Raw genomic sequence first — 13,537 nt, 5'->3', positions numbered from 1 at the left:
CCGTCCAACCTTAAGGCTGGCGGGCAGGCCAGAAGCCCCAGCGGGCTTCTGAAAAAATACCTGTCCCACCCCGCCCCCCCCTTAAACCAGCTTATATTTCACCTCTTTTCTATTTTTACTTAGTTCTGTTGAAGAGTCATACGGACTCGAAATGTTAACTGTGTTCCTCTCCGCAGATGCTGCCAGACCTGCTGAGTTTTTCCAGGTATTTTTATTTTTTCCCATGAAGTCATTAGTCAATAAATAGTTGTGGATGATCATTTTGTTTTAAGTCCTTGCTTGTTTTCTTGCATTTTAACAATATTCAAAATAAGCACTCCTTAAATTGAATTTACTCTAAAGAACGTTGGGGAAAAGTTTTTACCCCACTAACTTACTTTTTAAACAGTAAAAACGTAATAAAAACAGGGATTTTAGAATGATAATAAAAACTATCTTTAATGATCTTTATAAATTGAGCAGAAAAGATGAACCTGTAGCAAAGTTTAATGTTACAGGACAAGATCTTACATTGATAAAAGGCAAACTTAGAACTGATTATCAGGAGGGACTTCACCACCCAGGGCAATTAATACCAGTAACAGTCTTCCACTAGGCAAAAGCTTGAGAACTATTCAGCTTTCAGTTGAAAATTACTCCCAAAGAAGACAACCGAATTAGACCAATGACTTGTGATTTCAAATAAAGATACATGTGTTATTTATCAGACAGAGAAACATTTGATTCTTCAAGAGAGCAACTGTGCTATTTCTTTCGGTCCTCTTCCAATTTCAGTACAAAAAGCAGAGACTGAAGTCATTTTTTTTAGTCTTTCACTACATTTACGATAAAACTTTAAAGTGCATGCAAAGTTGTTTGCTTTACAGCAACTATAAAATTGTAATGTAAAAGCAAAATTCTGGGGCCGACCCAAGTCTGGAGAAAGGTGAGATTTCATGCAAATGTTGGAAAAAGAAATAAAAACAAATGTTCAACGGCTGAAAGAGGGAAGGAAGGTTGCTGTTTCTGGTGTGATTCCTTTACTAGAGCTGCACTTGACACATTATTTCCCTTTACCGATGTGGATGAAATTTCCACCATTTTTAGATTTTACTCTTGGTATAGGATTGTGCCTATTAAAACGCAACTTGAAAATGTGCTTGCAAAATTTGAGAGTTTATTCTAACATCATGTGATCATTGTCATGGAAATAGTCGATTGTGGAAGTGGACTCCAATATTAGGTAGGGGGTCAACTGACCTGGGATTTGAAGGTCAGATAGCATATGCTGCAACCTCTCTCGATAGAGTCATAGAATTTTACAGCACAGAAAGAGGCCCTTTGTCCCATCATGTCCGCGCCGGTCATCATGCCCCTATGTACTCTAATCCAATTTTCCAACACTTGGCCTGTAGCCTTGTATGCTATGGCATTTCAAGTGTTCATCTAAATATTTCTTAAATGTTGTGAGGGTTCCCACTTCTACCACCCTTTCAGGCAGAGTTCTAGATACTCCCTACCCTCTGGGTGAAAAAAGTTTTCCTCAAATCCCCTCTAAACCTCCTGCTCCTTACATCTATGCCCCCTGGTTAGTGACCCCTTCACTAAGAGCAAAAAAGTTTCTTCCGATTGACCCTATCTAAGCCCCTCATAATTTTGTATACTCAATCAGGTCCTCCCTCAGCCTTCTCTACTCTAAGGAAAACAATCCCAGCCTATCTAGTATCTCTTCATAGCTGAAACACTGCAGCCCAGGCAACATCCTGGTAAATCTCCTCAGCACCCTCTCTAGTACAATCACATCCTTCCTACAGTGTAGCCATCTACACATCTAGTCACCTCCTTGAAAAATTCAATCAAATTTGTTATACATGATCTCCCCCGACAAAGCCATGCCCACTATCCTTGATCAATCTTTGCCTCGCCAAGTGGAGATTAATTCAGTCCCTCAGAATTTTTTGCAAAAGTTTCCCTACCACTGATATTAGACTCACTAGCCTATAGTTCCCTGGTTTATCCCCATCACCCTTCTTGAATAATGATACCACATTAGCTGTCCTCCAGTCCTCTGGCATCTCTCCTGCAGCCAGAGAGGATTTGAAAATTAATGTCAGAGCCCCTGCAATCTCCTCCCTTGCCTCCCACAGCAGCCTGGGATACATCTCATCTGAGCCTGGGGATTTACCTACTTTTAAGCCCGCTAAAACCTCCTCCCTCTCAATGCTAATTTGCTCAGCTATATCACAGTCCCCTCCCTGATTTCTATACCTATATCGTCCTTCTCTATAATGAATACAGATGCAAAGTACTCCTTTAAAACCTCACCTACACATTCCAGCTCCTCAGGCAGATTGCCAGTGTTTTTTTTTTAAGTAACCCCCTGCACTTTATATACTCCTCTACGGCTTCCACTGTTTTGAGCCCTCAGTATCTAACACAAGCTTCCCCTTTTTTACCTTATCCAATCCAGTACATTCCTCCACATCCAGGGTTCTCTGGGTTTGTTGGTCCCGCCCTTCACCTTTGCGGGAACCTGTTGGCCCTGCATGCACTCTCGCTAATTCAGGTACTGTAGAAATGTTTGTTAGAAAATGTGTTTTCAATAAAGTTAGCTCAGTTACACTGTCGACGGCCTGTGTGCATCACTGAAACAAAAAATAAGGCATGGTGTCAGAAGTAAACTAAATGCAACAATGAACATTCTGAAACCACCACCAGAGGTCAGTTTGGAGGGAAATCTCACCAAAAACTGGAGGTGGTTCCAGCAGCGATTCAAGCTGTACCTCACAGCGACAGGCAGTGATAAAAAAAAGACCCTTGGATAGTCTTCCATCCTTCTTCATGTAGCAGGGGAAGCAGCCCTAGAAGTCTATAAACACATTCTTGTTTGAAAGTGATGAGAAATGAAATGGCTTGCAAGAAATAATGGAAAAGCTCGAAGCCTATTGCAGCCCTAAGAACAACATCATGTATGAAAGATACCGACTTTTTATGTGCATGCAAGGTAGTGATAACATTAGTCAATATGTAACTGAGCTGAGAATTTGGAGAGCTTGAAAAAAATCACTTATCCAAGAGAGAATAATTTGCGGGATCTCAAATAACTCTGAGAGAACGACTTTTGAGAAGTTGGTCTCACGTCGGAGAAAGCAATAAATATCTGCAGAGTGGCAGAGACAACATAATGCCAGATTAAACAGATGACAATAAGCCACACATGGTCAAGCAGTTAGATGCAGTTAAACAGAAACAGCCCCGGGAAAGGACAAATAGACAGCCTGAAGGTAAAAGGAACAAAACTGCTATTAAAACATTTAAATGCAGCTGACACGGAACAGAGTATTTACCACATAGTTGTCCAGCCTACAGAAAGCAGTGTAAGAATTGTGATAAACTAAAACACTTCACAAAGATGTGTAAATCGAAGAAAGTGCACATGGTTGCAGATGATAACACAGACACTGAAACTGAACTTTTCATTGGTGCAATAACAACAAATTCCAAAGTGGAAGGTTCATTTAAAAAATGCCAACATGATGGTAAATTTCAAGCTTGACACTGGTGTACAAGCAAATGTCATTCCTATAAGCCTGTATCGTAAGATAGGCAAAGAAAAACATCTAACTCAAAGAAAAGTGAAGCAGTCTATTTATACAGGTGAAAAAAATTGCAGTAGAAGACAAGAGCACACTTAGAGAACTACAAAAAACAGTCTTAAGTACTTCCATTCATAGTGGTGAAAACCTATGCAAAACCCATTCCTGAAATCAAAGCTTGTGAAAATCTGAAGCTAATCAAGAGAATAATAACAGTCATTACTGATAACATACTGAGTGTGTACAAAGATGTGTTCCAGAGGTTTGGTTGCCCAAAAGGAGAACACACCATCAAGACTGACGAAACTGTGATGCCCAAAATACACCTGCCCAGGAAAATACCAGTAATGCTGAGAGGCTAACTGAAAGCAGAGTTGGACAGAGTAGAGAAACTTCACATCAAGAAAACTGAAGAACCGGCAAAGTGGGTTAATCCAATTGTAATTGTAGAAAAATCAATTGGGAATCTACGAGTCTGTCTGGATCTCAGAGACCTAAACCAGGCAGTACAAAGAGAGCAGGTCTGGCATCATCTGCAGAGAGGCATACAGTTAACGTTTCGAGTCCGTATGACTCTTCATCAGAAGAGTCATACGGATTCGAAACGTTAACTGTATTCCTCTCCGCCGATGTTGTCAGACCTGCTGAGTTTTTCCAGCTATTTTTGTTTCAGATTTCCAGCATCTGCAGTATTTTGCTTTTATATTAGTACAAAGAGAGCATTACTAGCTGCCCACAGTAGAAGAGATCATGTGATAAGATGAGAAAAGTCATGACAGCTCCTCACACCCTGCTTCCTGTCAGGACTCCATCCCATTCTCTCAGTTCCTTCACCTCCGTCGCATCTGTTCTGATGATGCCACTTTCCAAAACATGTCTTCCTTCTTCCTTAACCAAGGTTTTCCACCCACGGTGGTTGACAGGGCCCTCAACTATGTCCGGCCCATCTCCCGCGCATCCGCCCTCACACCTTCCTCTCCCTCCTAGAACCATGATAGGGTCCCCCTTGTCCTCACTTATCACCCCACCAGCCTCCGCGTTCAAAGGATCATCCTCTGCCATTTCCACCAACTCCAGCATGATGCCACCACCAAACACATCTTCCCTTCACCCCCCCCCGCTGCTTTCCCTAGGAATCGTTCCCTCCACGACACCCTGGTCCACTCCTCCATCACCCCCTCCCACGGCACCATCCCATGCAACTGCAGAAGGTACAACACCTGCCCCTTTACTTCCCCCCTCCTCACCGTCCAAGGGCCCAAACACTCCTTCCAAGTGAAGCAGCACTTCACTTGCACTTCCCTCAATTTAGTCTACTGCATTCGCTGCTCCCGATGTGGTCTCCTCTACATTGGAGACACCAAACGCAGACTGGGTGACCGATTTGCAGAACACCTTCGGTCTGTCCACAAGCATGACCCAGACCTCCCTGTCGCTTGCCATTTCAACACTCCACCCTGCTCTCATGCCCTCATGTCCATCCTTGGCTTGCTGCATTGTTCCAGTGAAGCTCAAACAAACTGGAGGAACAGCACCTCATCTTCCGACTAGGCACTTTACGGACTGAATATTGAGTTCAACAACTTTAGATCTTGAACTCCCTCCTCCATCCCCACCCCCTTTCCGTTTCTTCCCCCTCCCTTTTGTTTTTCCCAATAATTTATGTAGATTTTTCTTTTCCCACCTATTTCCAGTATTTTTAAATCTATACCTTTTATGCCCTTTTAGTCTTATTTCACCCCACCCGCACTAGAGCTGTACCTTGCGTGTCCTGCCATCCATTCTTAATTAGCACATTCTTTTAGATAATATTACCACCTTCAACACCTCTTTGTTCTTTTGTCTGTGCCATCTTTTGATCATCTGCTCCTATCACTGCTTGCTTGTCCCTACAACCCCCCCACCCCCCCCCCAACACTTCTCTCCCCCCACCTTAAACCAGCTTATATTTCACCCCTCTCCTATTTTTACTTAGTTCTGTTGAAGGGTCATGAGGACTCGAAACGTCAACTTTGTTCTTCTCCGCCGATGTTGCCAGACCTGCTGAGTTTTTCCAGGTAATTCTGGTTTTGTTCTGGATTTCCAGCATCCACAGTTTTTTGTTTTTATCTTCTTTGCCTTCACCTATCACTGGCCCTCTATCCAGCTCTACCTGTCCCAACCCCTTCAACCAGCTTATATTTCACCTCATTTCTATATTTCCTTAGTTCTGATGAAGAGTCGAAACGTTAACTGTATTCCTCTCCGCAGATGCTTTCAGACCTGCTGAGTTTTCCCAGCTATTTTTGTTGTAGAAGTGATCATGTATAAGCTAGCTGATGCTAAATACGATTCAGTCTTGGATGCAAGTTCAGGCTTCTGGCAGGTCAAGCTGGATGAACGCAGCTCCTATCTCTGTACCTTCAACACACTATATGGGTGATACAGGTTTTTATGCTTAACTTTTGGTATTAATTCAGCTCTGGAGGCACTCCACAGAACAGTAAAGCAGCTGTTTGAAGGATTAGAGGGCGTGGAAACCTATATCAACGATGTGCTGGTCTGGGGAATCTCATGAGAAGAACACGACCACAGAATGAGGCAGGTGCTGGCCAGAGCTAAAGAAAGGAACCTCAAGTTGAAGAAGGAAAAGTGCAAAACAGGTCTTCATGAAATCAAGCACCTGGGACATGTGCTAACAAGTGAGGGACTGAAGCCGGCCTGAGTAAAATCGAAGCATTCATTAACATGCCACCCCCAGAATGTAAGGAGGACTCAGAGAGGTTTTTGGGAATGGTGACCTATCTTGGGAAATACATTCCGAACGTGTCAGGCCTGACAGCACCTCTCAGAGAACTTCTATAAAATGTGGAATGGCACTGGGAACAAAGTTACCAGGAAGCTTTGACCAGTCTGAAGAGAACACTGACCAGGCACCAGTAGTAAGGTATTACGGTGTCAGTCAGCCGGTCAGGATCTCAATGGACGCTTCAAAGACTGGTCTGGGAGCTGTCCTCTTGCAAAATGAGGCACCAAAGGCATACGCTTCAAAGTCAATTATTCAAACACAGCAGCATTATGCCCAAGTAGAGAAAGAAATGCTGGCAATTGTGTTTGGCCTAGAACGCTTCCCCTGCCAAACTACATCAAGTCCCAAATATCCACAATCCAACGGAATGTTGGAACGTACCATACATATCTTAAAACACTTGTTGAAGGCGGCAAAGGCGAACAGAAAGAGATCCCTACCTGGCTCTGCTGGATTTCAGGAATACTCCATTACAGGGCATTGGATGATCTGCAGCACAGCTCCTGATGAGGAGAAGACTAAGAACTAAGCTTTCAACTGCGCCCTAACTGTTATTTCCACTGCTAGTGAGCTACAGCATGCAGGACCTGCTTAAACTGAAACAGCATTAGCAGAAACAGTACTCTGATCGAGGCACCCGACCTCTGAACCTGGGAGAGACAGTGAGGATTCAGCATGAAGGGATTTGGAACCCTGCTGTTGTCACAGGAGAACCAAGGTCTTACATAGTGCAGACTCCAAACGGACAACAGTACAGGAGAAACTGGAAATTCTTACAGAAAACAAATGAAACACAACCCTGCTCTGAACCAGCAAGTGTAGTTGAAGATCAAAAAACCATAATGCACAAGTGAAGCAACAGACTTTTAAAAAATTCAATCACGGGATGTGGGTGTCTTTGGCTAGGCCAGCATTTACTGCCCATCCCCAATTGCCTTTCAGAGGGCATTTTTTAAGTGTCAACCACATTGCTGTAGGTCTGGAGTCGCATATAGGCCAGAGCAGACAAGGACAGCAGTGGCAGGTTTCAAACCCGTGCCCCCAGAGCATTACCTTGGATCTCTGGATTACTAGTCCAGCGTCAATACCACTAACCCATCGTCTCCCCCAAATAACCAGACAAAGCCTGAATCCTGAAAACTATCCAAGGGTTGATAGTGACACAGAGCTGGAGAAGGCCCCTTTGTCCTTCAAAATCGCCTGTCACCATTCAGGACATCCAATGGAAGAATTATGAAAAAACCACAGATACAGAGATGGGTAAAAGACAAAATAGACTGATCAAAACAGAGTGAGAAAGAATAGATTAAAAAAACTTTGTGTACTTGAGCTGTATAAAAGTTTTTTTTAAAAAAGGGAAATGTCATGATAATAGTTGATTGTAGTAGTGGACTCCAGTATTAGATACTATACAGTATGTTACTAGATAGGGGGGTCACCTGACCTGGGGTTTGAAGGTCAGATAGCACATGTTGGAACTTGTCTTGATAGAATTCAGTTACTGCAGAAATGTGTTCATGTTAGGAAAATGTGTTATCAATAACGTTAGCACAGCTACAATGTCGACACCCGTGTGCATCATTGTCTTTTGTTTTGTTTCAATCATGTCCTAGTTCGACACAGGCCTATTTTATCTGTGAAACACTTATTTTGGCCAGTCTGCAATTTATCTCAGTATCTCAACTCTTCTTAAGACCAATTACAGTTCTAAACACGACCACAACTTCTCTCAGTCGCGCTTGCAGAAACCAGAAACCTAACCTCCAAAAAGCACCCATGGTCCTAAGCAGCTGGCAGCTTTGAAATGCAATGAAAACACTGGACCTATCAGTGAGCAACAATTTTACATTTACACAGCACCTTCAACGTCCCAAAGTGCTTCACAGGGATGACTATCAAAACAAAAATCCGACACAGAGCCACATAAGGAGATATTAGGCCAGATGAGCAAAAGCTTGGTTAAGGAGGTTGGTTTGAAGCAGCATCTTTGGGAGGGAGGGAAAATCCAAACATGTTGAGCCAAGGGGCCGTGCCCAATGAATAGAGCTGCCTACTCGTCCTTTTGCAAGCTGGAAAAGCGATTTACAATCAAAATGAACGTCAAATATCCCATTTTCCATTCATTCGTGTACACAAGGGTTTAAAATGCCTTCAGAAAACAGCACTTATAGAAATGGGAGCACATGGCACAATGAGGTGGAGTTGACTAAAGCACTTGGGGTGGGGGGGGGACTAAGTCATTGGGCTCTGGTCTCCCTCCCGCTCAGGCCATGAAGAGTTAGTTTGCAAGGAAGGCGACGTCCCCCCTCCTCCTCCTCCTGCTGAAAGGACAACTCAGAAACTGCTCACCATCCGTAACACCCTTCGTCGGCCTCCAGGGTAAAATTCACCTTCACGGCTGCAGAGTAAGGCAGCAGGACTTTAGGGACGTTCAGCTTGGCCCCGGTGGAATAACGGAAAAGGACGGCCAGGTGCAGGAGCCGGGCCCAGAGGGATGTCGCCATGGCAACCCGGGGGAGGGGAGAGCGCGGGCCGAATAAAACGATAGGAACAGAAATGTAGGGGTTTTTTTTAAATAAAAAAAATGATTTGGGGTTCGCGATCGGGGGGGGGGGGGGAGAGGTGGACAACTTTCAACCGAGATGGGCTTCCGTTGAAGCTGGTCGGTTGTTGGCGGGGGTGGGGGTGATTGACAAGTGAAGAAGGCCTGGAACCGACCACAAGGATCGAGCGACCCCTCGAGCGCGCGGGTCTTCAAATTGGCCGCACGCGGGAAAAGGTCACGTGTTTCCCCCAGTCTTCCCGGCGCAGCGCCCTCCTGCTGGCTGGGATGAGGAAAGTGCCCACATTTCTTGGCGCCAGAGAGTCGTCGAGGGGGTTGGATAACGGTGAGAGAAAAAAAAAATGGGACGTTTGTTATTTTTTTCCGCATCTTCCAACGCAATCAAACTGCAAGGATTGAACCAAATGCCAGTGTTTAGTCTCTGATTAATTTAAACTTTAACCTAGATAAGTATATGAGGGAGAAGAGAATGAGGTAAAGCTGATAAAGTTGGGTGGAGTGGGAGGGAGACCCCGGTTGCAGTTGGGCCGAATGGCCTGTTGCTGCACTGCAAATTATATTTAAAAAGGATTAAAAATGATTCTGGGGGCTTAGCTTGCTCCCTAACCTACAAGCTTTGTACTGTCACAAACCCTTCATTAATTATGTTACCATTGTATGGGAGGGTAAATAATATGAACATAAGGGGTTGGTCTCTCAATTTTTGGTTAGAAATTCCAGGCTATTGTGAATGTGTGAGTTAGATAGATAGATAGATAAATACACTTTGATGTTAAATCTGGTGGTTGAACGGACCCAAAATAGTTTATACAATGGTCACACAGTGACATGGACTTATTCCTGCCCTCTACTGCAAATTCATGATAGGCATTCTTCTCTGTCTCTGCTCCAGTTAAAACAGGTGTTGCCACCTCCAACCTGTTCATGCTGTCATTCCCCAAATTCACAGAGGCACTCTTCCCCATTAATCCATGCTGAGAATCTTTTCCCCTTCCCTTTTTAGCTCACACGGATATGCTTCTTCGACCTCATCTGCGCCTTCTGGTTTACACTGGCACTGTTATCCCTGCTTCCTCTATCTAGCTCACTGAAGAACCTATTTCATTCCTTTGCCAGTCACACCGGCCCCTTCCACTTAGTTCGAGTAGAGCTTTCCCACACTCATTCATGTTGGCACCCATTTCCCTTCCCAGTTCACATCTTTCCTCCAGTTTAAAGAGCTACTTTTTGCTGAAACTCTTCAATCCAATTAGACTATTCTCTGATTCTACTCTCACCCTGACTTGAGGCTGCTGGTTGGGAATTTATAACTAACAGAAATGACTACAATTGATGTCTTTAAAAATGTTGGCATTTTTAAGTTGTACTATCTTTGCAAAAATAGAAAAAAAGGATGAATTTATTTGACTTTGGGAAAGACAATACATGGAATTTATATCAAAAATTGAGATGCAAGTCAGAGCATAAAGTGCTCAATTCAGTTATCAGGCCAGTGTGCATTTCTGACATCCTAATAAAAAGAATAATATGTAGACAGCACAATATATCTATGCCATCATGAATTATTTTACTAGTTGGTGTGTGTATTGTAGTAAGTTCAGTTATAATAGGTTTGGGGCTTTTAAAAAATGTCCTTAATCATGGTTTTACATTAAATTCAGTTTTTACACATGTGGCTCATCTTAAAATCAGATGCAAAACAAAATGATACCCAGAGCAGTGCTGTTTTCTCCATAGCCAGGGAGTCAATTCCTTCAGGATAGGAGTGGGGTCCCACACAAATACACACAATCTTTCTCAATTGGGAGCATCTGCAGAAACCTCTGTGAATACACTCAATATCACCCCTTGTTCCATACATTAGAAAATGTGTTTGACTGGAAAAAGAGTCACCTGCCCTTAGTCCCTCTAAGTAGCTGAACTGGCAAAATCCTCTTGCTGTCCCAGAGTAACCCGAAATAATTCAATGGGACACCATTAAACCACATTTTACTACAGAATTTCTGAGGTAAATGTAAAACGTTGAACCAGGATTCTAAAGCAAGGAGAGCTAGTGAACACTTTTTTAATAATAGTATTTCTGAGGAAAATGCAAACTCTTCAGACAGTGGATTTCAGACAAATAATAACCTGTGAGCTCATATATTCTTCACACCTACAGTATTAACAGGTGATATTTCATGCTGCTAAGTATTATACTTAAAATATTTGCAGAGACAAAATCAAAAAACTGCGGATGCTGGAAATCCAAAACAAAAACAGAATTACCTGGAAAAACTCAGCAGGTCTTGCAGCATCGGCGGAGAAGAGCACAGTTGACGTTTCGAGACCTCATGACCCTTCAACAGAACTAAGTAAAAATAGGAAAGGGGTGAAATATAAGCTGGTTTAAGGGTGGGGGGTGTGGGGGGGTTGTTAGGACAAACAGTCAGTAATAGGTGGAGATGACCAAAAGATGTCACAGACAAAAGAAAAAAGAGGTGTTGAAGGTGGTGATATCTAAAGGAATGTGCTAATTAAGAGTAGAGAGCAGGACAGGCAAGGTACAGATAGCTTTAGTGGGGGTGGGGTGAAATAATACTAAAAGGGCATAAAACAATGGGTGGAAATACATTTAAAAATAATGGAAATAGGTGGGAAAAGAAAAATCTATATAAATTATTGGAAAAAACAAAGAGGGGGAAGAAATGGAAAGGGGATGGAGGAGAGAGTTCAAGATCTAAAATTGTTGAACTCAATATTCAGTCCGGAAGGCTGTGAAGTGCCTAGTTGGAAGATGAGGTGCTGTTCCTCCAGTTTGCGTTGAGCTTCACTGGAACAATGCAGCAAGCCAAGGACAGACATGTGGGCATGAGAGCAGGGTGGAGTGTTGAAATGGCAAGCGACAGGGAGATCTGGGTAATGTTTGCGGACAGACCGAAGGTGTTCTGCAAAGCAGTCACCCAGTCTGCGTTTGGTCTCTCCAATGTAGAGGAAACCGCATTAGGAGCAACGAATGCAGTAGACTAAGTTGAGGGAAGTGCAAGTGAAATGCTGCTTCACTTGAAAGGAGTGTTTGGGCCCTTGGACGGTGAGGAGAGAGGAAGTGAAGGGGCAGGTGTTGCATCTTCTGCGTTTGCATGGGAAGGTGCCGTGGGAGGGGGTTGAGGAGTAGGGAATGATGGAGGAGTGGACCAGGGTGTCACAGAGGGAACGGTCCCTACGGAATGCCGCCAGGGGGGGGTGAAGGGAAGATGTGTTTGGTGGTGGCATCATGCTGGAGTTGGCGGAAATGGGGGAGGATGATCCTTTGAATGCGGAGGCTGGTGGGGTGATAAGTGAGGACAAGGAGGACCCTATCATGTTTCTGGGAGGGAGGAGAAGGCGTGAGGGCGGATGCGCGGGAGATAGGCCAGACACGGTTGAGGGCCCTGTCAACTACAGTGGGTGGAAAACCTTGGTTAAGGAAGAAGGAGAACATGTCAGAGGAACTTTTTGAAAGTGGCATCATCAGAACAGATGCGACGGAGGCGAAGGAACTGAGAGAATGGGATGGAGTCCTTACAGGAAGCGGGGTGTGAGGAGCTGTAGTCGAGGTAGCTGTGGGAGTTGGTAGGCTTGTAATGGATAGTCTATCACCAGAAATTGAGACAGAGAGGTCAAGGAAGGGAGGGGAAGTGTCAGAGATGGACCATGTGAAAATGATGGAGGGGTGGAGATTGGAAGCAAAATTAATACATTTTTCCAGGTCCTGACAAGAGCATGAAGCAGCACCGAAGTAATCATCGATGTACCGGAGAAAGAGTTGTGGGAGGGGGCCGGAGTAGGACTGGAACAAGGAATGTTGCACATGCCCCATAAAGAGACAGGCATAACGGGGTCCCATGCGGGTACTCAAAGCCACACCTTTTATTTGGAGGAAGTGAGAGGAGTTAAAGGAGAAATTGTTCGGTGTAAGAACAAGTTCAGCCAGACGGAGGAGAGTAGTGGTGGATGGGGATTGTTCGGGCCTCTGTTCGAGGAAGAAGTAGAGAGCCTTCAGACCATCCCGGTGGGGGATGGAGGTGTAGAGGGATTGGAAGTCCATGGTGAAGAGGAGGCAGTTGGGGCCAGGGAACTGGAAATTGTTGATGTGACGTAAGGTGTCAGAAGAATCACGGATGTAGGTGGGAAGGGACTGGACAAGGGGAGAGAGAAGGGAGTCAAGATAGTGAGAAATGAGTTCCGTAGAGCAGGAACAGGCTGACGTGATCGGTCTGCCGGGACAATCCTGTTTGTGGATTTTGGTTAGGAGGTAGAAGTCCGAGGTTGGGCGACTATCAGGTTGGAAGCTGTGGATGGAAGATCTCCAGAGGAGATGAGGTCAGTGACAGTCCTGGAAACAATGGCCTGATGTTCAGTGGTGGGGTCATGGTCCAGGGAGAGGTAGGAGGAAGTGTCTGCGAGTTGACGCTCAGCCTCCGCGAGGTAGAGGTCAGTGCGCCAGACTGTGCTCTGTCTCAATTTCTGGTGATAGACTGTCCACCAATATCCATTTCAAGCCTACCGACTCCCACAGCTACCTTGACTACAGCTCCTCACACCCCGCTTCCTGTAAGGACTCCATCCCATTCTCTCAGTTCCTTCGCCTCC

The 13,537-nt window shown here is 44.4% G+C and overlaps 1 protein-coding gene across 1 annotated transcript in view; it reads right to left on the bottom strand.

The window, feature by feature from the left end:
* LOC144684288 (nuclear pore membrane glycoprotein 210-like) overlaps positions 1 to 9,303 on the bottom strand; it is a 165,074-nt gene extending 155,771 nt beyond the window's left edge. The window contains exon 1 of the mRNA XM_078547916.1: positions 8,713 to 9,303. Within this exon, the coding sequence (XP_078404042.1) occupies positions 8,713 to 8,867 (155 nt within the window). The 5' untranslated portion in view covers positions 8,868 to 9,303. The remainder of the gene's footprint in view (positions 1 to 8,712) is intronic.
* Between the last annotated feature and the right edge of the window lie 4,234 nt (positions 9,304 to 13,537).

Source organism: Cetorhinus maximus, chromosome 9 (genome assembly GCF_964194155.1).
Source record: "Cetorhinus maximus chromosome 9, sCetMax3.hap1.1, whole genome shotgun sequence".
NCBI lineage: Eukaryota > Metazoa > Chordata > Chondrichthyes > Lamniformes > Cetorhinidae > Cetorhinus > Cetorhinus maximus.
Note: the sequence above shows the minus strand (reverse complement) of the source record. Positions and strands in the feature narration are given on the sequence as shown.